The following is a 20,166-nucleotide window of genomic DNA, read 5'->3' as shown; positions in this document are numbered from 1 at the left end:
ATAAACAAAATATAACTCTTAATTTTATGTTTAGTTTGAAATTAAAATTCAACTGGGAGTAGAATGAAAGAAGAATTTTGCAAACAATTCAAAGCCCCTCAAAAAAATCTGTGAAAAACGGTGCATAAGTTGAAAAACTGCTGCAATGCAACAAGTTGGTAATGCAGGAAAACCATAAAAAGGCATCTGGTAATTTGTCGGACTGAAAAATATTGTTCCTAGAAAATCAAAGCATTTCAAAGGGAATATTTATTTTTATAGCATTGGTTTGATATTACAAGGAGATTTAAGATGCCTGACAGTGAGCCACACTGCTACTTTTGTTTTTTTGCTTGTAATGTGTCATCCGACGTGCTTACTGCCAACTGGAAGGACTGGCTCAGTAAAAGTCAGTGTTAGGTTGTGCCAAATAAATCCGCAGCACCACGCGTTGCTGCTTTGCCTCATACGTGGACTGTACAGGGGCGGACGATGCATGTTTTTAGTTGCTCTGCTTCTATATTTCAAGAAGGCTGTCCCTTCATTTGTTCATTGTACATATTTATTTATCTATTTATTTAAATTAATTTGGGTCTCACCTATATGGTTTATTTATTGAGAGACATTGCTTCAAATTTGCGATGATTGCTGTTTTAGATTTCATTTCCCCATCCGGCATTTCAACTCGTAAAATAAATATTTGACCTAGTGCTAACATTCACTGTCATCACTGTCTTGAATGTGGCAGGAAAAAAAATGTGTCTGATATTTACCTTTGTTACGGCTAACAAATGTTTACACTATACTACTATTGAATAATTAAGGGCAAAATTTATGATTTGGTCATGCAAAATGAATTCTATGGAAGCTTATTAATGACAAAAACTGTTTTAATCTTGACCAGAACTAATTTGTGATGTGTGTTTATCATGTCATCATGAGTATGACAGGACATTTATCAAAGGATTTTAATAACTGTTATCTATTTGGTGTTATGATTTTGATTTAATCTTAATATGTCCAACATATTCTATACACACAACCAAAACACTTTCATCAGATTGATTGATCATCAGATTGATAAAGGTAATTTTCCCATGTCTTATAAGCAAATGACTGGGAGTGACAAATTTAAATATAATACTGTAAGTAAAGTCCTAGCAGAAAATGGTTAAACATGAATTGTAAATATATACACAGTATCTGATATAACCTTTGTTTTTATGTCATAAAAATACAAGCAAATGTTGGAGTACAGTTCATATTCCTGGACACAACATTGTCTGTAATGAGCTTCCATAGGTTCAAGTGCAAGTTTACATATCATAAATATACATGTACAGTCAGGCATTTCAAATCGAAGTCCACGGTACATTAGATAAGAAACATTTTCAAACTAACAGACAACTGTAAGTGTCAATTCTACTGCTGTCTACAGTCTTTGTATACATCTGTCACCATTTTGTTACAACCCTTGTACGGCACAAATTTAAACTGTCAAATAAATATAGACCGTTTACTGATAATAAAAATAATAACGCATTGTGTGTACTTTCTTGGTATTTAGCATTTTGTAATATTAGCTCATTGTTAACTTACCTATTGACATAGTGACAGCCAGCTGAAGCTTCTTGAAGTACTGAAGCATTCTATCAAGAAGCAGCCATCATGTTATGCTATGGCTCTAAAAATAAAATAAAATAAAATTCTTAGACACAATCTACAGCCATCATAATTGTTCACCTGTTGAAAGGGGACTTGTTGACTTACCTATTGACATAGTGACAGGTAGCTGAAGCTTCTTGAAGTACTCAAGAAGCAGCAGTCATGCTATGCTGTGGCTTCAAAATGGCTCTAAAAATAAAATATACAAATTGTCTTGGACACAATCTACAGCCATCATAATTTTTCACCAATTGGAAGGGGACATTAACGCCTCGATTGGCTTACACCACCTTTCTGAGTTACAAAATAAATGACACTAAACTGAAGGGGGAAAAATGGTTCTCTAAAATCAAGTGACGTAGCACGGCTGTAATCAGACGTAACCACTAGAGGACAGTAGAGGACAGGTTTTTAAATGTCCAAATGACATTAATTTTAGATACGCCCTAAAAATTGCTGTTGAAAAAACAACGCAATTTGGGTCAAAAATTGCATTTAGGAAACTGGGTTAATTTGACCCATGTTTTTGTGCAAAACAACTCAGGAAGGTGAATCAATTTGATCCGACTTCCTGGACTGCTTTCCAAAAAAAAACAATTAAATTTAAAAAATTGGACAAACAATTATTGTACATATAAGTGTGTGTGCGTGTGTATATATAACTGTGCTTCTAGACATTTTTCATTTATTTTTTAATCAATTATTTACATGACCAAGTAGTTGATAAAAACATTAATTTTCCCTTATTGTTTTCCATGGCTGTATATATGTACCTATATATGGTGTATTATTTTTTTTTCATCACTTAGTCCTTAACTTGACTAGAACTGTATGTTGAGCAGGAATCCCAAACCATATGGCTTATCCTTCTCAAAACATGACCATCACTCATCAAGAGACACACGCTCGTCTGCACACAGAGTGATCCTGACAGCACAGTGAGCCTCATAGCGTGAGAAGCTTGAGGAAGTGGCTGGTGTGAGAAGCCCGCCACCGCAGCTCTGTGGCAATGTTTACACACCAGCCTCGTGTCGGCCTCCTTCGCTTCTCAGTTATGACCCGCTGTCAACTTCCACTGTACTTTCATAACACTGTGGCATTTCTTTCAAGCTCCCACAATCAGATGTATTTTGAAATTTTGAAATGAACAGTAGTAGTTGCAGCAGAATGATTTTTTTTTTGGTGCAATAAAACATTAATGGTGGCTTGGACAAAATGCAAAAAACTGCTTCTCACAAATATATGATGCAGATGCAGCATACAATCCTCCTGCGAGGGTTACCTCGGGTCATGCGAGAGCAGCGGAACTGCAAAACAAGAAAAAGTTTAAGTGTGAGGATGGCAGCAACATGTGCCGAGTGTGTGCGTGTTCATGCGTGTGTGTCTGTGGTCCAATGAGTAAAGCGTGACTGCTTAGAATACCCAATTTTAAATCTTGCAAGGTAACGTGTGTTAATGTCACACGTCATTAACACGGCAATGGCGAGATTAATGAGAAAAAAGCAACGTCCTTTTAATCTGTTAATAAACAGCATCGACACTGTGTTCCACGACACACACTCAGTGCCCAGCAACTGAATGTAATCCGGACTGACAGCTAGCCTTCACGCTTGAACACACCTCGCCTCTCAAAATGGATGCAGAAGGAGCGTTTTAGATGCACACACCAACTAAATGGACTCTCTGTCTAGTGCAGCTGAGAAGCCCGAATGTGATCAGGGAATTAGGAAGTGGGTGAGTAGTTGCATGTGGATTAGGAGGACAGATGGACAGACAGACGCACAGAGTAAGTCGGACAAAATTAAAAAGGTGGTCCAGAGGAAATGTCTTACTCTGTGAAGTAGCATGCCAAACATGGCCTCAGCAACTGGTGGTCACATGCTAGCAAGGAAATTCGGAGGTGTCAAAATTAACGTCAAATGAATCGGCTCGTATTTTAATCGAGTTCTTGTTTAGAGACAGTTTTTAAGAAAATATTGTAAAATATTTTAATTTCTTCTGATTGTGATTTCTATAGTTCTTTATGAAAGCAGATTTGTGTGTGTTTTTTTTTTTAAATAAGACATTTGCAAACACACATTGTGTGTTTTAATCACTAAATATTAGTCATTGGAGAGAAAAAAATGTAACACACATAATGTCAATCAAAGCACTGCTCATTGTGCATGACAACCAAAATATTTTAATTTCTTCTGATCGTGATTTCTATAGTTCTTTATGAAAGCAGATTTGTGTGTTTTTTTTTTAAATAAGACATTTGCAAACCCACATTGTGTGTTTGAATCACTAAATATGAGCAAATAAAATAAATTGACTGCTAAAATAAAAGCTCTGCTCATTGTGCATGACAACCAAATTCCCATATCTGAGTGTTTACAACCCTCAAGCAAAATGTTTCAAATCTTCCCCCTCGCTTCCTTGTTATTTTCAAACGCAGAGTACGACAGGCCCAAATAAGACGCAGCAAAGCGGGGGTGGAGATAAGACAGAGCCAGAAATGATTTAGAGCGCAGTTGAATTATGATCAGCGACGTTGAGGTGTGATGTAGTGTTCGGGATGGAGGAATCGGGGTGCCTTCTTAGCAAAGATTGAGTGCCGTTTAATGCAGGAGTGAGTGGGCTAATGATGTCATGGCTGCTACATGGCGGACTATATATGTGACGCATAGCTCGTAAGGATGTCATCCTTGCTGAATGACAAGTATGGTATTAATGCCAAGTGAATACTAAAAGCTGCAAAGAGCTGAGCTGGCTAATGACTGTATGTCACCGTAATGGTTGTCTCTATGGTTGCTCTGCCTCGACGGGACACTTAACTCTTCATCGCTCCAGCTCCTCTTCCTCCTGCCATTGCGTGACCTTCCTACAGAGGTGCAAAAGCAATTTGGCTAATCGTGTTCGTCTCGCCGGCTTTCGATGTAACCTTGAAGCTACGCGATATGTTGACAATCATTTTTTAAAAATCCCCCCAAAAAGATGCTCGTTATTTCAATTACAAGAGATGAGAGAGAGTAGCTGAAGTTATCGAGGTGCTTAAGATTTGAAGGCAATGATCCTTGACTTGGGTTTGCAATGGGCTGTGACTGAGTAGAATAAATAGATGTTCATATGCTGTGGAGCTTTGAAGATAAATCTTGCTTCCAGAAATGGAGCCATTTCTTTGGGCTTATCATACTTGTCACCGCAGAGTGCGTCGGTCGAGCCTGGAAGTATCATAATAATACTGCAATGTTTTGCCAACAAAAATGATAGTGTCACAATTTTGATTGATTATAGGGGGTCTGTATTATAATCTCCATCAGGTCACACAATTTGAATTCTCGTTTTTATTCTCTTGGAAATTCATCAAGCTATTTTCTATTAAGTTTTCTATTTATTTCTATTAAAATGAAATGTGGAAAGCAGATATTTCTAATAGTAACAGATGAATGATGAAGCTAGTTTAGATGTTTTGTTGTAGTTTCATTAACATTAGCTTATTGGCACCTCTGACAAAAGGCCACACAAGACAAATAAGAAAAAAATCAATCTCCTTTTTTAGAATATAGCAACATCAGCTTTCGACAATTCAGCCACTCACCAATTTGCCTTTTTCCTGTGCCGCAATGGAATGGGGAACAAAGTCAACCTGGCAATTTCCTTGCTTTTTAGTTAGTACTAAGGGCAGGATGGCGCCTGTGTAAACACCCTAGACTTTTCCTGTCCTATTGTGTCCTTTTTAAAAAGTATTTTATACATTATGTTTTCATTTGCTGGACTTCCATGTAGGTTCACTTTCCACTCAGTGACTACGAATACGAGTGTGAAGGATTCTTTGTATCGGTTTCTTTGTATCGGATTCTTGTCTGGATGGATGGACAGGCCGACGGATGGACAGATGGGCAGATGGTTGGATGGACGTTCCAAGATCTTTTCTTGATCCACAACACACACGTGAAAGCAGTAAGCCATCCGTCATGTATGCTGCTATTTCATGGTTATCATCAGCCACGGCTAAAGCCATTAGCCCAAAGACATTATCTGCAGCCATCATCAAAGCTATTAACTCCTCTTTCTACTAAAAGGCTACTGTCCCTCACAAAGACTCGTTAAGGTGAGGTATGGAGAGATGCAGCGACAGCCGGGAAATGAGGAAAGAGGGGTGGGGGGGGCGAGAAATACAGATAGACTGAACGCGAGCAAGCAGTAAAGATTGGAATGGAGGTGTTCCATCATTCTAATCGTTCATGCTGTCGTTTCCTTCCACTCGTTGGACGTAGGACATATAAAATATCCAAAGTTGTTCTGCAGACAAACTGAATAATCAGCACAGTGATTTGTGTACGTCTGTTGATACTTTCATTTATATTCCACGTTCTTATCATCAAGCGAGAGACATAAACTCCCAGAAAAAAGCAGACACACTGGATGTCAATAGGATTATTCGGGAGCTTGCATCGGCTGCTCGCTATGTAGGCCAAGAGAAGAAAAAAAAAGGAAGCAAGCGAGGCATGTGCCTGTATTGTTAATAATTCAACGGCTTTTTTTTTCTCCTTTCTCTGCCTCCATCTTGCACGGATGACACAGACTTGAACATAAAGAGAGTCGAATCCACCGCAGTCCCTGGTGTATGTTTTTCTCACCTCGGGTAACCTCTCACTTGGCAAATTGATTGCGGTGAAAAAAGTATTTTGAATGAGGAATAAAAATTCCTACACTATTATGGTTACGTTTGAGGAACAAAGTGAAAAGAGGAAGCCTGCATGATATTTTGGAGAAGGACGGTCATTCTTAATGACTGCCACTCATACGCAAAGGGGAACACTTGCACAACCTCACACGTGTGGTAGTGACACACACACACATGAATACACACACACACACACACGCACAGGCTGGTGACACAAGATTTCCTGAGGTAGGTGTCAGAAAAAGGAAGAAGAGGAAATATACAAGCTGCAGAGACTCATGGGAATGTTCAGTTTGGATTTCTTCACTTGGGCAAAAGAATTAATCGACTTCATGATGAATTATCTGAATGCTAAATGAGTTTTATCACACGAATGGAGACTTTGCACCAGGTAGGGGAGGAAAAGGGGAGGGGCCTCGGATAAAGATAGGAAGGCCAAGCTGCATATCTTAAAACAATAGGAGAGCTGTCACACATCGGGATTCCCCGACATTTCCCAGTTTGGTGAGGCCACAGCGACAGAAACATAAAGCGCATTGTTTGTTGTGTACAGCCATGAGGCACTTGAACTTTTCTCCGTGTCTACAGTTTTTTTTATTTTTTTTATTCTAACTTACCATTATTCTAATGACGTGAAAAATGGAGAGAAAAAAAAATCAACACGGTGTTACTTTTTTAAGCAGAATCAATGTTAAAAACAGACATTTGATGAGACCTGGCTTGTTTCAGGTTGGACAGTGCAGGGTTGTTTGACCTTACGCAACAGGCCAAGTGTTTCATCACAAAAATCACACAGACACACACACAACAATAACTGTGTCATGTTTTTAGCCACGTTATTGCCAGTGCACATCATAGCGCCAGTGCAGTAATGGGTTTATAGACTGCTGGCTGGTTTTGTCTTTTGGCCCACAGACCCAAATTTCCTGCCCTCATTTTTGTATAGCATAGCCCCAGTTAGTCGTTGCCTTTTTGATATGCTTGGCTGGTCAGATTTGGGTGTTTTTTTGTTTTCATTTGTCCAATTCAGCTTCCAGGATAAACTAAAGCTGTAACTTTCTGAAATGTAGGTCATTGTTTATTGATAAAATGTAGCATACTCTGTAATGATTACTGAAGAATGAGAAATGGGCCGAAACCAGAAGTAACCAATGCTGGTTCCCATTCTGCACAATAACCACTGTGCATGTGTAGTTGTGAAAAACATGACACAATTAAATCTGAAAAGTAGATTAAGAAACGCTATGTTGCAAATGTATCGCAAATACTTGAAATGAACTGTTACGTAATACTAATTACTATTAAAAATAAAAAATGGTTGAATTTGTGAAAGCTTAGGCCTTGAGTTTCACTTTTTGCATCTGGGATTTGCCACTCTGATCTATAAAACATATTAACATGGGAATAAGCACCAGCAAGTCACACATTCAATGTACTGTACACAAGCCCAGAGGAACATGGTGTGCTATGTATATATCTTTAAATAGACGCATATACACAATTCACACCATCCCTGTGACCATGACACGCAAAGTTGCTGCGGATTTCTTAACATACATGTTTGCTGACCGTCAGCTTGTTTGTGAAGCTTTGAATCTACGGTAATAACCTCCCTAGAAATGATTTCAAATGATTTACAGTGCATCGCATACGGTGTCACTGTAAATATAAGTTGCCCTTTTCCAACATTGCGTGAGATTGTCTATGTTGTGGATGATGTGTGAAGTCAACCATGGATTGTATACATTAGTGTCAACGTGCATGAACGCTGTACATTTTCCTTTTCACCTTAGGCACACACTGTCACAATGTTTGCCTTTTGTCAGTTGACCATTGCTATTTTTACATCTCTACGCATTAACTGGAATATTGCCATTTTTCTCGTCCTTGTCCCTGCTGCCTCTTCTCGACGCTGTCTTTGAAAAGTTTAACCTACTTACGGCACAGATGTCTGATAAATAATGGAGGAGAGACAGTTAGTATCAACGTCTCCATCAGCAGGAACCCATTTTTGTTCTCATCTTCTCTCACATTCCCTCAAGCCTTAGTTTAATGTTATTATATTGTGTTCCTGCCTTATTCCAGCTGAACTCTCCTGTTTCTGTGTCCTTTGTAAGTGTATTAGGTCAAAAGAACAAGAAAATATAGATCTCCAAGCCTAATTTAATAGTTTGGTTGTGCCCCAAGACTTATACAAGTCAAACTTTTTTACATTGTACATGGCACAGGAGCAAATTACATTTGGAAAAAAAAAATCAGAAAAGGTCAAAAGAATATAATATACAAATATTTTGTGACCATGGCCTGTGTACTCCATGACACTTTATGTGACACCCACAAATAAATGCATCAATGAAAAATTTGGCAAAGGCAGGTACTTGCTTATCGCTTTAAATAATGTTTGAGGTGAATTATGAGGTTGTAGATTAAAATTCTTGGCTCTGGCCTTCATGTGTGGAGTTTCCAGGTTCTTCCTGAGATAGCCTGTGTGGAATTAATATGCGGAAAGAGGTTTTTTTTGTCCCCAAAACATTGTTAGTGTGGACATAGATTTTTTTTTACCATTCTATTATGGAAAATGTGTCATTTTGAAATTACAGTACAATTACAGTCGTAGATAGATAGATAGATAGATAGATAGATAGATAGATAGATAGATAGATAGATAGATAGATAGATAGATAGATAGATAGATAGATAGATAGATAGATAGATAGATAGATAGAAACAATTGCCCCCATCCACTCCTTCATCTTTATGCTAAGTGTTTCCATCCCCTTTGCTCATTTTCACCACACACTTTCCCCAGCGGTTTTCATAGATTTAATGTCCGCATCGATTAACAGGCAGAGATGAATGTGATGTGTTTCCCCTTTCAATGTTCATATTTTAACCAGCAGCTAATCAATAAAGGGAGGCCTTGAGGCAAGACTATTGATTTTTTTTTTCATGTGAAAAAGATTTGAGCCTTCATGTGCGTGTTTTTTGTGTGCTAGACATAAGACATAAAGGATGTCCATGTTTGCCTGTAGCATTTACAGTTTTACAGTTGTATGCCTGATCATCAGATCAATGGATACGGTATACAGTTCTGAATTTATACATTTTTGTCTTATTTTGTTTCTCTTTATAATATTGAAATATTGAAGGAAAACAAATTTGTTTTCAAAATCCTATTCAAAAAGTGAAATTCATTGTACATTCACCAGAATGAAATATTTTCAAAATTTCATCTTGCATAATAATGACAATACCTTTTCCAATTTCATTCGAACATTTGGTTAAAAATAAACGAGTTGTGGGTATTCTAATCCATTAAAGCAGGGGAAAAAACACAACGATTTGAAATATGAAATGTTGGTATCGATCCAATGCTACTATCGGGTCGAACAATAATATACTAACCTGATATCGATGTTATCGACATTTGTATCGAGAGAGAGAGAGAGAGAGAGAGAGAGAGAGAGAGAGAGAGCGAGAGAGAGAGAGCAACGGGTACAGGCCGGAGGTTACCACAGGACACTGCCGAAACACAACACAAGAACCATCAACAAGAAGAGCCGAGCCGCGCCGCGCCGCGCCGACTTGTGTTTAGCTCACCAGGCTGCCCGCCATTGCGCCGCGGGGTCGAGTATCCCCATTCGATGCGTAGCGGCAGTTTTAAAGTGCTCCGGCCCACAGCGCGGGGGGATTTGATGTCTTGGCCGCTGCGTGGACTCGTTGAACTGGAGCGAGACGAGCGGCGCATGCCACCGACTGGAGTGGACCTCTTTACTTTGGAGCGGTCCGTGAGTCACTTTGAGCTCCCGCGGGCGGCCATGGATTGAAGCACAAGCCGCTGGCTCGGCAGAATTGGAAGCTGAATGACAAGCAAGCTAGCGATCCAAATGAGAACAATCGACGTATGTGTTTTTCGTTCTTGTTCTTTTTTGAATCGGAACCAGGTACTCTAAAAAGTCAATACATACCACGTGTGTCGACATTTTAATGTAACGCTATCCCGGACACCGGTCGTGGTTTTCCCCCTGCTTTTATGGATTAGAATACCCACTAACACGTCCTTTAATTTCCTGGCACTTGTAGAGCAGTGAATGTAAAAAAAGGAAACAAAAGGTGCCGTGATATTTTGGGGTTGAAATGTCAAAAGGGCCGGTCATCTCACCCTGTCCCTTCCCCCTCTTTTTCGCCCATCAGTCCCCTATGAAGATGTGAACTCTTGTCTCCTTCCCTCGCCTCTCTTTAAGCCCCCCGTACGTACTCTTTCGTTTTGTTTTTCTGCTCCAATATATTCACGGGGATGTACGAAAGTGTGGATGTTGTGGGTTTGAGCCCGAGCCCCCGCAGCCCCAGCAGCGGCTCTTTCTTGGGGATGGACTACTACCACAGAGCACCGGGGTTCGAGCCTGAGAAAGGACTCCTATCCGGCGTTGGAGGACTTCAGAGGCCGTTCGGAGTCTCCCTGGTGACTGGCAGACACTGGAGCGGATCTTGCCACTGTGAGTCTCATTGAAACACTGTTGTGCTTTTTAAAAATGTTCTAACAGGGAGCTGTCACTTTATCGTCATTAACTGATGTTTGAGACAGTTTAGAAAAGGCAAAGTTGATTATTAGTATCCAAACTCGTGTTTACTATACAGAAATAAGCACTATTTGATATTCAACGTGCTCAAAAACGGTTTGCCTTCCTGAAAGGTGCTTGACTAAAGGAAATTTCGCCAATTTCACGATTTTCTTAAATGTGAAGTATCCAAATGACATGAGCAAATTGCCACATTGCTCAATCAATGAATTGTAGTTATCTCGTGCCTTCTTATCTCTTCACTTGCTTAAGGCTGTTTTATCTTTATGATTCTCCTCAAAGTCTGAAAAGTGACTTAATTTTGCAATGAAAATAATTTCTCTTTGTAGACGGGTTGTCTCACTGAAGTGGCGGCCTTCAGTAGATCAACAGCTGCCTGCACTCAGTTAACACCACATCAAGCAACCCGCCTGAGCTCTAGTTTGAGTGATTTTCCAGCAATGGACCAGTAGTTACACATTGACTATTGCACACACCTATTTTTAGTTTTAAATATCCTTCAGATAGCGTCATTTTACTTGTGTTGTTTTATTTTTCCAACATCTACAGATATAGGTATCGTTCAAAACAAATCATAAGTGTGCAGTGGATGTTTTCAGATTTCAAAATTGTCGCTACTGAATATAGTATAGAGGGGAAATTTTTTTTTTATTAAAAACAATTGGAACGCCGTTTTGTTAACACTTCCCTTTTTGAAAAGATTGCATTTCCTGCTTGTGCTGTAAAATCATGGTAGCTTCCAAAAGTTGTGCATGACATCTTCCAAATGTTGTTTTTATTTATTTTTTTAGTTGATGTAGGACCAAAGTAGGCACATTGGGGGTAGTCAATGGGGGGTTGCCTCCAGAGTGTGTGTCTGTGTGTCTTTGTGTGTGACTGGAATGATGAGCATCAAACCGGTTCAAAGGTCAAAGGCCGAATGGACACAGACACACATTCACATTGGACGACGGCTCCAGTGATTTGCAAGCAGTAGCCGTGGGACGGTACTTGGCTTTGTGTGTGTGTGTGTGTGTGTTTGGGTGTGATCCAGAGCAATGAGTCACTGACAATTGGGAAGTGACCTACATCTCTCCCTCTTTTTATCCACCTTCTATCTGCCTCTTTCTTTCCCGTGTCAGCTGGCCAGTCATCACTTCTCCGCACTGAATGACCCTTCGTTTCCCTGCGTCTGCTTGAGGCACACTCGCACACAAAGGGGGCGCAAGTACACACGGATACACACACACTACATGGATCCTCTCACACTCACAGTTTGCCTGGGAATGTGAGAGTACACTGACTAAGTTTGACCCGAGTGTGCGAAAAGGGAGGAGTCGAATAGTTGCGTGTCCATGTTTATATCAAATAGACATATTTATAGTATTGTGGAAGTGCACGTGGGTTCAGATGAAAGATAAAAGCGAGAGTCCTCGGCTAAAACTCGCTTCTTTATGCTATGTGTGGAATCTTTTTTTTTTTTTTTTATGGGATATGGATGAAAGCACATTCGTCCACACTGCAGTTTTTTTTCCAGGAGCTCACGGTTGTGCTATTTTCTTATGACTGTGTGTAATGTCCACTTTAACCTAAAGGCCCCTGACATACACAATTTGTACAAAAGTATCAGGTTGGGGATGAGCTGTGTAAAATGAATAGCTTATTTAGCCCATCTTGAAACAAGTGAGCAAAATTGATGCACATTACTTTTTGGTTTGTGGCAATACAATTATAAAGTGTAGCTCAAGTAACATTATACCTGAGCTGCGTTTACATTTGCTACATTTGTCATATTTAGCAACCAGAACGAGTAAGTTTTTGGACAACAATTGGTTTCAGTGGTGTTAAACTTTATAGTCTTGTCATGGCCTCTTACACATGAGCAGTTTTTATCTTCTGTTGACAAAAGTCAGTGAATTTTTATGGCTGGACTGATTCAACCTTCACTCCTCTGACTCCTCCGTTTGACTTCTGTTTTGGCCATTTAAGTAGAATAGTGCTTACTTACGGTCAAGGAGTAAAAAAAAAACATGTTTGATAGTCTTGCCATTGATTTCATCAGTTTTATACAGAAAAATAACATGATGATACAGCTCCTTTGCCATTGTGCAAGCGTGGTTATTGTGTAAGGCTGTATGACGGGAAGGCTGACCTTTCGCCTTTTCCTCATCACGGCATAGTAAGGAGAAAGAAGTCCTGATAAGCAGTGGGGGGGGGGGGGCACTGATCCGCCACGCCTCAATATGACGGGCCATCTATTTATTTAATTCCCGAGTGTCATTGTGTATTTACTTCAGTTACGTGGTCTGAACTGACAATGGCGCTCATTATCGTTCATTCATTGACCGTGTGGCTTGTTTGACCCACTTGACCTTACCTTTAAATCTAATTTCCGTCTCTCTCGCCGACCTACAAGTACATAAGCTGAACCTTCTCATTTAATCGCCTGATCATCCCCCTTTACCTGCACACGAGCGCTGGCCCTCTCGAGCACACCACACACTACTTGACCGTTGCTGATCCGTTAACTTTGCTTCAGTGCCAGATCATCTCACCCATTGTTTTATCATATCACCATTTTTTTTTCTGTTCCTGTAAGCAAGACGTGTTTATCTGACTCATATCCATGCGCGCATCATTTGCCTTTGTTTAATGCTGGACGACCTTTTTTTGGACAACTCTTCTCGGAGACTTCTCGGAAGTTCAGGTTACACACACACACACCACTAAACACAGTTTAAATTTTACACATTTGTACTGTTCAAAAGATTTCTGGAACCATATTTTGCTTAAGTCTGGTCTTAATAGAATAAACTAAAAATGTTTTAAAAAATTATTTATTTTTGGGCTTTATTATAGTTCAAGATCTAACCTGAACGAAAACACTGACACTATTTATACTGTATATAAATACTATGTTAGTATTTGGCGATGACACCAGATCAAGAATCAATAATCACTGCTTGTCCCAAGCTGAGTCTGCAGGCGTGGCTTTAAACTCAAGTTAATGTTTCTCCCGTAGATGCACTAGCAGTTTAATAAATGTTGGAGAAGTGTTATCAAATGGACTATCTTAAGCAATACAAACGCTTTTAACAACAGCAATATTGTTTTGCTAGTCAAGTATTTTCCAGACATCACGTTGGCCTGCGGGCTTTTGGCAAAAATCAGCAAGTTTCACCAAAAGACCACGAGATTAAAAAAATATATATATCGGTCGATATCACTCGCACGTTTGTTCATATCCGATTGTCACTTTTCAGGTTCTAAAGCACTAAAAGAAGTGGCGCTATTTTTAGGTGAAAATTTTACAACCAGTAAACGGCTCATTTGTCACGAGAAGGAAGCTTCGAAGAAAAAAAGAGTGCTGCTGAATAGCACTCCACAGCACCCTCCCCTTGTTTACAGAGCTGGTTTTGGCACTTACGCTGTACCTTTGCATCTTTGTCGTTTTGACAGCCTGACTGCGCAACGGCGGCACCGGCTTTAGAAAAACTGCCAACCCTTTGGAAACTCTCGAATACTGTGCCAGCTCAAATATGAATGTGTGAAGTGTCAGATGGGCAGACAGTGGAATATTAGGATGTGGACTGAGGATATGGGAAAGCCCCATTTCCCTCTCTTGTGCACTTTAGTTCGAAGAGAGCATACGGAAATACATCAAGGGAGGAAAAACTCAATCTCTATAGTGGAATGTCTGGTATGGTTACCAAGGTAGGGGGAAGGGACAAGTGTGTGTGTGTGGATGTGTAAGTGTGTTAGGTTAGAGGTTAGTGGAAGCAGAGGGAAAGAGGGGGAGAAGCAAAGGGATTGTGTTTTTAATCTGGAGGGTCGTGACCTTCGAATGTGTCACACTCTATCATTGCCATGTCTCTGAACAAAAGCAAAAGGACGGAGAAGGTGGAGACAAATTGTCGTGAAGGAAAAGTTACAACCTATATTTAAGATTAGGATGGCAATCAGAAGGAAATCAATTACGGCTCGTCGTTGAAATGAGATATCACATTTTCTCCGTCCATTGTTTCCTGCATCCTTTTCTAGCAAATCAACTTTCTGCTTTTCTCAGCTCTATGACAAAGTTACACACTTATGCTCACATGATAAATGATATCTGAATTGGGGCCAACATTTTATGAGGTGCGATATCAAAGATTTACGCTCGTCTCTCATTGGGGTCCCATCAGTGACATGATTGAGGGGCACTTGAAATGTGGATACGAGGGAGCAGATCAATGATTCAACATTGGAAAGGCGACAGGACGGGATATCTTTATCTTCCGTCCGTGCCAAATACCTTTAATGCGGCCCAGACCTGTTCACTAGCTCCATTGATCATATGACAGAATGAGCCATGATTTGGATTTCTTTAGATATATTTGCCGCTGCTAGGGATGGTAATAAAAATAGATGAGGCACTTTATATATAGGCACTACATCTAGAAGAATGTTACTTTGCACCGTCTACCTAGCCAAGTTAGCATGTAAGCTAGCAACGTAAGTAATTTGGTGTCACTGCAGTGCATCAACTGTGTTTACATTGACTAAACTAACTGTCTCTTTTGTTTATATACTGCTCGTACGTTTACTGTGAAGACGTCTTGCTGGGCCTTATTCTTGATTCTCTTTCATCACATGTGTTTCTTATTTCCTTCCATTAAAAATGATCTTTTTCATTTTATTAAGAAAACAGCCACGCTAATCAATGTTAACTTGGTTTAATATGGCACCTGGACTTCTTCTTAACCAAATATAGTCACTTGGCCTCCAAAATTTTCATTTTTTTTTTCATCCACTTGTAACAATTTCTTGGTGGCCTGAAACAAGGCTGCCATGGCTACCGGGAACGTAATGTCAACGTAGCAAAGCAACGGCACTCTTATTGCAGAATAAATGCGTTCAAATTGTAACCCGGTTAGATTTTAATGAAGTTAACAAGCAAAAGGTGAATCATCTGCCTGCAGAAAGCTATAATTGAATTGGTGTAACACAAATGTTTTTGTTCACGTCTTGCAGCAATAGAAACGGAAAGCACGAGTTCTGGAGAAGATTTGCTGGTCACAAGCCCGCCATCTCCACCACCTCCACCGCGCATCTACAAGCCGTGCTTTGTCTGCCAGGATAAATCTTCAGGATACCACTATGGAGTCAGCGCCTGCGAGGGCTGCAAGGTACACACAGTCTCAACGTAGACGGCCATTTTGGGGAATAACAACAACAACGGTGCAGCTCGACAGTCTGCGGGAAGACTCCTACACAGAGGTTGAGTCGACAGGGTGTTTTCATAATGTGTCAGGGTGGAGGCCATGACCTTTACACCTCCCAAAGGATCACTAATCCTCTTAGTTTGATCTAATCCAATAAACACACACACACAATCTTTACATGCAATTAGTATTTACTTTAACCATTGTGAGTTTCTTCTTGGTCCTAGATCTCACACATGCTCCACCTTATCATCCACAAAGTTATGAGCGCTCAACACACAAAAACACACACCGAGTTTTCGGTCAAAGTTTTCTGCTCCTTTATAAAGCAGCGGTTAAAGGTCACTCTACTTATCGAAAAGAATTGCAATTTTCTCTCCTATCTGTTCTAGGGGTTCTTTCGAAGGAGCATCCAAAAAAACATGGCCTACACTTGTCACCGAGACAAAGTTTGCGTCATAAACAAAGTTACGCGCAACCGGTGTCAGTCCTGCCGACTACAGAAATGCCTCGATGTTGGAATGTCCAAGGAGTGTGAGTTTGTTTTAAATGTCTTGCACTGAGTTATTTACACGCTGACAAGATTTTTGGGAGAAACTGTCAAATATTACATTTTGAGTTTTCTCTCAATCGTGCCAAATGTATGTTTTACCACTTAATTAGGTTTGTTGACTCAAAGGCATTTTAATGTGGACGTTTGTCGCCATCTAGTGGCCGTTTTTCCTAAACGTATTCAATCTCTATTTTACCTGTATTGGATATAGATATTGAGATATGTGTGTCTGAAACAACTCGTAGTCCTCCTTGTGTTTTGATCTAATGCAACGCTTCGGCCATGTTTTGAAAGTTTCCATTTTTTGACTTCAGTGGTCCGAAATGACCGCACGAAGAAGAAGAAGGAAGAGCGGAGGCAGGTGGAAGTTGAGGTCTACGTCTTGTCAGCAGAAACGGAGCAGATGATTGAAGGAGTTCGCCGTGCGCACCAAGACACTTTTCCCTCTCTTGGTCAGCTGGGAAAGTACACTACGGTACTGTTCGTAAATTTGAGCTCGAATGTGTCTCTTTTTTGTATGTTATATAATTTTTTTTATTTTTTTTATGTGTGTCTCCTTTTCAGAGTAACAGCGCTGACCATCGTGTCCCTCTGGATGTCAACCTTTGGGACAAGTTTAGTGAACTGTCCACCAAATGTATTATAAAGACAGTGGAGTTTGCTAAGCAGCTTCCCGGCTTCACAACTTTAACTATTGCTGATCAGATCACGCTTCTCAAAGCTGCCTGCCTTGACATACTGGTTTGTTTTTCATATTTGGAGCCGCACAAAAATTGAAACAGAAAAATTCAAACGGTGATATGACTTCATGTCTTTTTATCTCAGATTCTGAGGATCTGCACACGCTACACCCCAGACCAGGATACCATGACCTTCTCAGATGGCCTGACTCTCAACCGCACACAGATGCACAACGCTGGCTTTGGGCCGCTCACAGACCTGGTGTTCTCCTTCGCCAATCAGCTGCTTCCACTGGAAATGGACGATGCCGAAACTGGACTACTCAGTGCCATCTGCCTGCTTTGTGGAGGTACTGCACCTGTAAAATGTTGGAGACTTAGAAAGTCCCATGTGAAGTCAAAATAATTTATCTAGAGCTTGACCAGAGAATGAATTCAACTTGTAAGAAAAGGTACCATTGTGCTACGGATGTTGACAAATTGATGAGTGTATTCTTTTTATGTGTTTGTCTCACAGACCGTCAGGATCTGGAGGAGTCCGACAAAGTGGACGTTCTTCAGGAGCCAATGCTGGAAGCTCTGAAGGTATGACATCGAATTTTAGATATATATGCACATGTTCCAGCAATAGCAAATGGGACTTTCTATGCTCCTTTTGTTATGTATATTTATTTTCTTACTGAATCCCATTTCAATTGACTACTACTATGATGGTTTCAAATTGAAGAAATAGAAAAATTTGCCTGTTAGGGAAATAACAAAACGGCAAATTTGATATAATTTGGTTGTACCCCTTTTTGTGTAGCTTTATGTCCGGAGGAGGAGGCCTGACAAGCCTTGTATGTTCCCCAAGATCCTGATGAAAATTACTGATCTCAGAAGCATCAGTGTGAAGGGTAAGTTCCATGCTAGTGAGCTAAACACTTTTGTAAAACATATTTTCATGTCAAACCCATTTTTTTCAGTCTTTACTACAGCTTCTACTACTTCACTTTGTTAATCTTCCAACATTTTCTCCACACTTTTTGCCACCTAGGAGCAGAACGAGTGATCACACTGAAAATGGAGATCCCCGGCTCCATGCCTCCACTCATCCAGGAAATGTTGGAGAACTCTGAGGGACTCGAGGGCCAAGGTGCCGGAAGAGGGAAAGGAAGAGACAAAGGAGGCGAGGAAGCAAAGCGCCAAAATTCTACCACTCCGTCCCCGATGTCAATTCCTTCTCCAGCCAACCCCCCCTCGACCTCCACCTCCTCCCCATGAACTTTCACTCCTAATTACCTCTACATTGCACAGCACCACCTTTTGGCAGTATGTGGCACTGCTAGAGCACCAGCCACGCAGCAAGAGTGATGTGGATAAACTGTACATTTCATCAATGGAGTCTGAATGTGTGAACTCCAAAAACTTCGGTGGTGACGCACAGCGACAATTCAACTGCGCTGAATTATAGGCTGCGGACGGGATACGTGACACTTTTTTTGCCTGCCTAAATTATGCCGTTAGAACTACTGTATTGTCACGTGAAGACATGATGGTTTGATGCATTTAATGTAAAATATCATTTCACTTTGAAGCAAAATCGTTTTGTAAAGCTCGTCTAGATTAAGTTTTGTTTTGTTTGTTGTTTTGGACATAAAGAGTAGCGCTATTTAGCTGCACCTGTCTGAAACGTCAGTAATAGGACATTGCCAGATATGAACAGATTTGATGAAGGATTATGGGGTTAGTCTATATATAGATGATAACCCTCTTATGCATTTTTCTCTCGTGAAAAGCCATGCGTGTTATGCAAAATGGGTGTATTTGTATGTAAAAGATGCTGTGACAGACTGACAAAACATATTTTCCTAAATTTACTCGTGTACATACATGATATATTTTATCTCCCCATAGCGGTTGACACTGTCAAGAGTTCTTCCTTCATCTCCATCAGTATTTCACTTTCCCCCCCATCTCCCTCAACTCTTAACACACATCAGGGAAAAAAAAAAAAAAAAATCATGCGTGAATCAATTTTGCAGCCTCACTAAAATGAATATTGCAGCTGAAAGCAAATATAAGTCGGTCGCAGCTGTGAGAAGAGACATCTAGGGGTTGCAGCAAGTATTTAAAAATGGTCAACCTGTAAGTGGGCACTTTAATCGACTGTGATATCACGAGTGCATGTCGAGCATATCTGAATATGTCTGTACTTGTACCACCGTGTACCACTCTGTATCAGTTCACACTGCCACTGGCTCACTTCTTATGCATCGCTACCGCCGGGTACAAATCTTTTTACAGTTCCTGTGTTTTCCTTATTAAAGGGGACCTATTATTTGTGTTTACAGCTTGGGATAGTAATGCATGATTCACTTTTCGGAAATGGCCTTTCTAATCATACTGGCTTTCCTCTCTTATTAGCTTGTGTCTATTTCAACCCCCTCCAGACAAGCGCCACCCCCAAAAGTGCTCTCGCCTCTCTTGATGGAAGTCTGCCAAGGAGCACAAGCGCTGTCTTAATGGGCGAGCTAGCTCGGCTCAGAGTAAATGACCATAGAAAGAGTTGGATGATTAAATTCACCTGACATGAAATTGGAATTTTTTAAGAGCCCCGTGATGTCTGGGGGTTTTACTTTGACCTCACTTGCAACTTAATCACATTCAATATGGCCATGAATAATAGTACAAGCCTAACCAACATAATAGGTTCCCTTTAATATGTGCTGTAGTTAAACTCAAATGACCTGAGGATAAACACATGGAGTCAATAAAAGACAATGATTTTCTCCTCAAATCCTTAAATGCGTTTGTGTACATGCCCAAACTATATTCTGAATTTGCTTCCTCATATTTTGGTAACATGTTTGATGAT

The 20,166-nt window shown here is 40.2% G+C and overlaps 1 protein-coding gene across 1 annotated transcript; it reads left to right on the top strand.

The window, feature by feature from the left end:
• The first annotated feature begins 9,796 nt into the window (after nucleotides 1-9,796).
• Nucleotides 9,797-20,088, top strand: LOC119125267 (retinoic acid receptor alpha-B-like). The gene is made up of 9 exons (XM_037255569.1): nucleotides 9,797-10,809; nucleotides 15,886-16,040; nucleotides 16,469-16,610; nucleotides 16,944-17,104; nucleotides 17,194-17,370; nucleotides 17,455-17,659; nucleotides 17,827-17,894; nucleotides 18,115-18,205; nucleotides 18,346-20,088. Exons 1-9 carry the CDS (start codon nucleotides 10,611-10,613, stop codon nucleotides 18,570-18,572), a joined length of 1,425 nt encoding a protein of 474 aa, XP_037111464.1. The 5' UTR covers nucleotides 9,797-10,610; the 3' UTR covers nucleotides 18,573-20,088.
• The last annotated feature ends 78 nt before the right edge of the window (nucleotides 20,089-20,166 follow it).

Source organism: Syngnathus acus, chromosome 8 (assembly GCF_901709675.1).
Source record: "Syngnathus acus chromosome 8, fSynAcu1.2, whole genome shotgun sequence".
NCBI lineage: Eukaryota > Metazoa > Chordata > Actinopteri > Syngnathiformes > Syngnathidae > Syngnathus > Syngnathus acus.
The sequence above is the reverse complement of the archived record's forward strand: the minus strand, read 5'-3'. Positions and strand labels throughout refer to the sequence as shown.

What these genes read in the sequence shown, in the direction of transcription:
- LOC119125267 (XM_037255569.1), top strand. Translation starts at nt 10,611, where the DNA reads ATGTACGAAAGTGTGGATGTTGTGGGTTTGAGCCCGAGCCCCCGCAGC. An exon ending in CTGGAGCGGATCTTGCCACT is followed by an intron (nt 10,810 to 15,885) that starts GTGAGTCTCATT and finishes CACGTCTTGCAG; the next exon opens with CAATAGAAACGGAAAGCACG. An exon ending in CATCTGCCTGCTTTGTGGAG is followed by an intron (nt 17,660 to 17,826) that starts GTACTGCACCTG and finishes TTTGTCTCACAG; the next exon opens with ACCGTCAGGATCTGGAGGAG.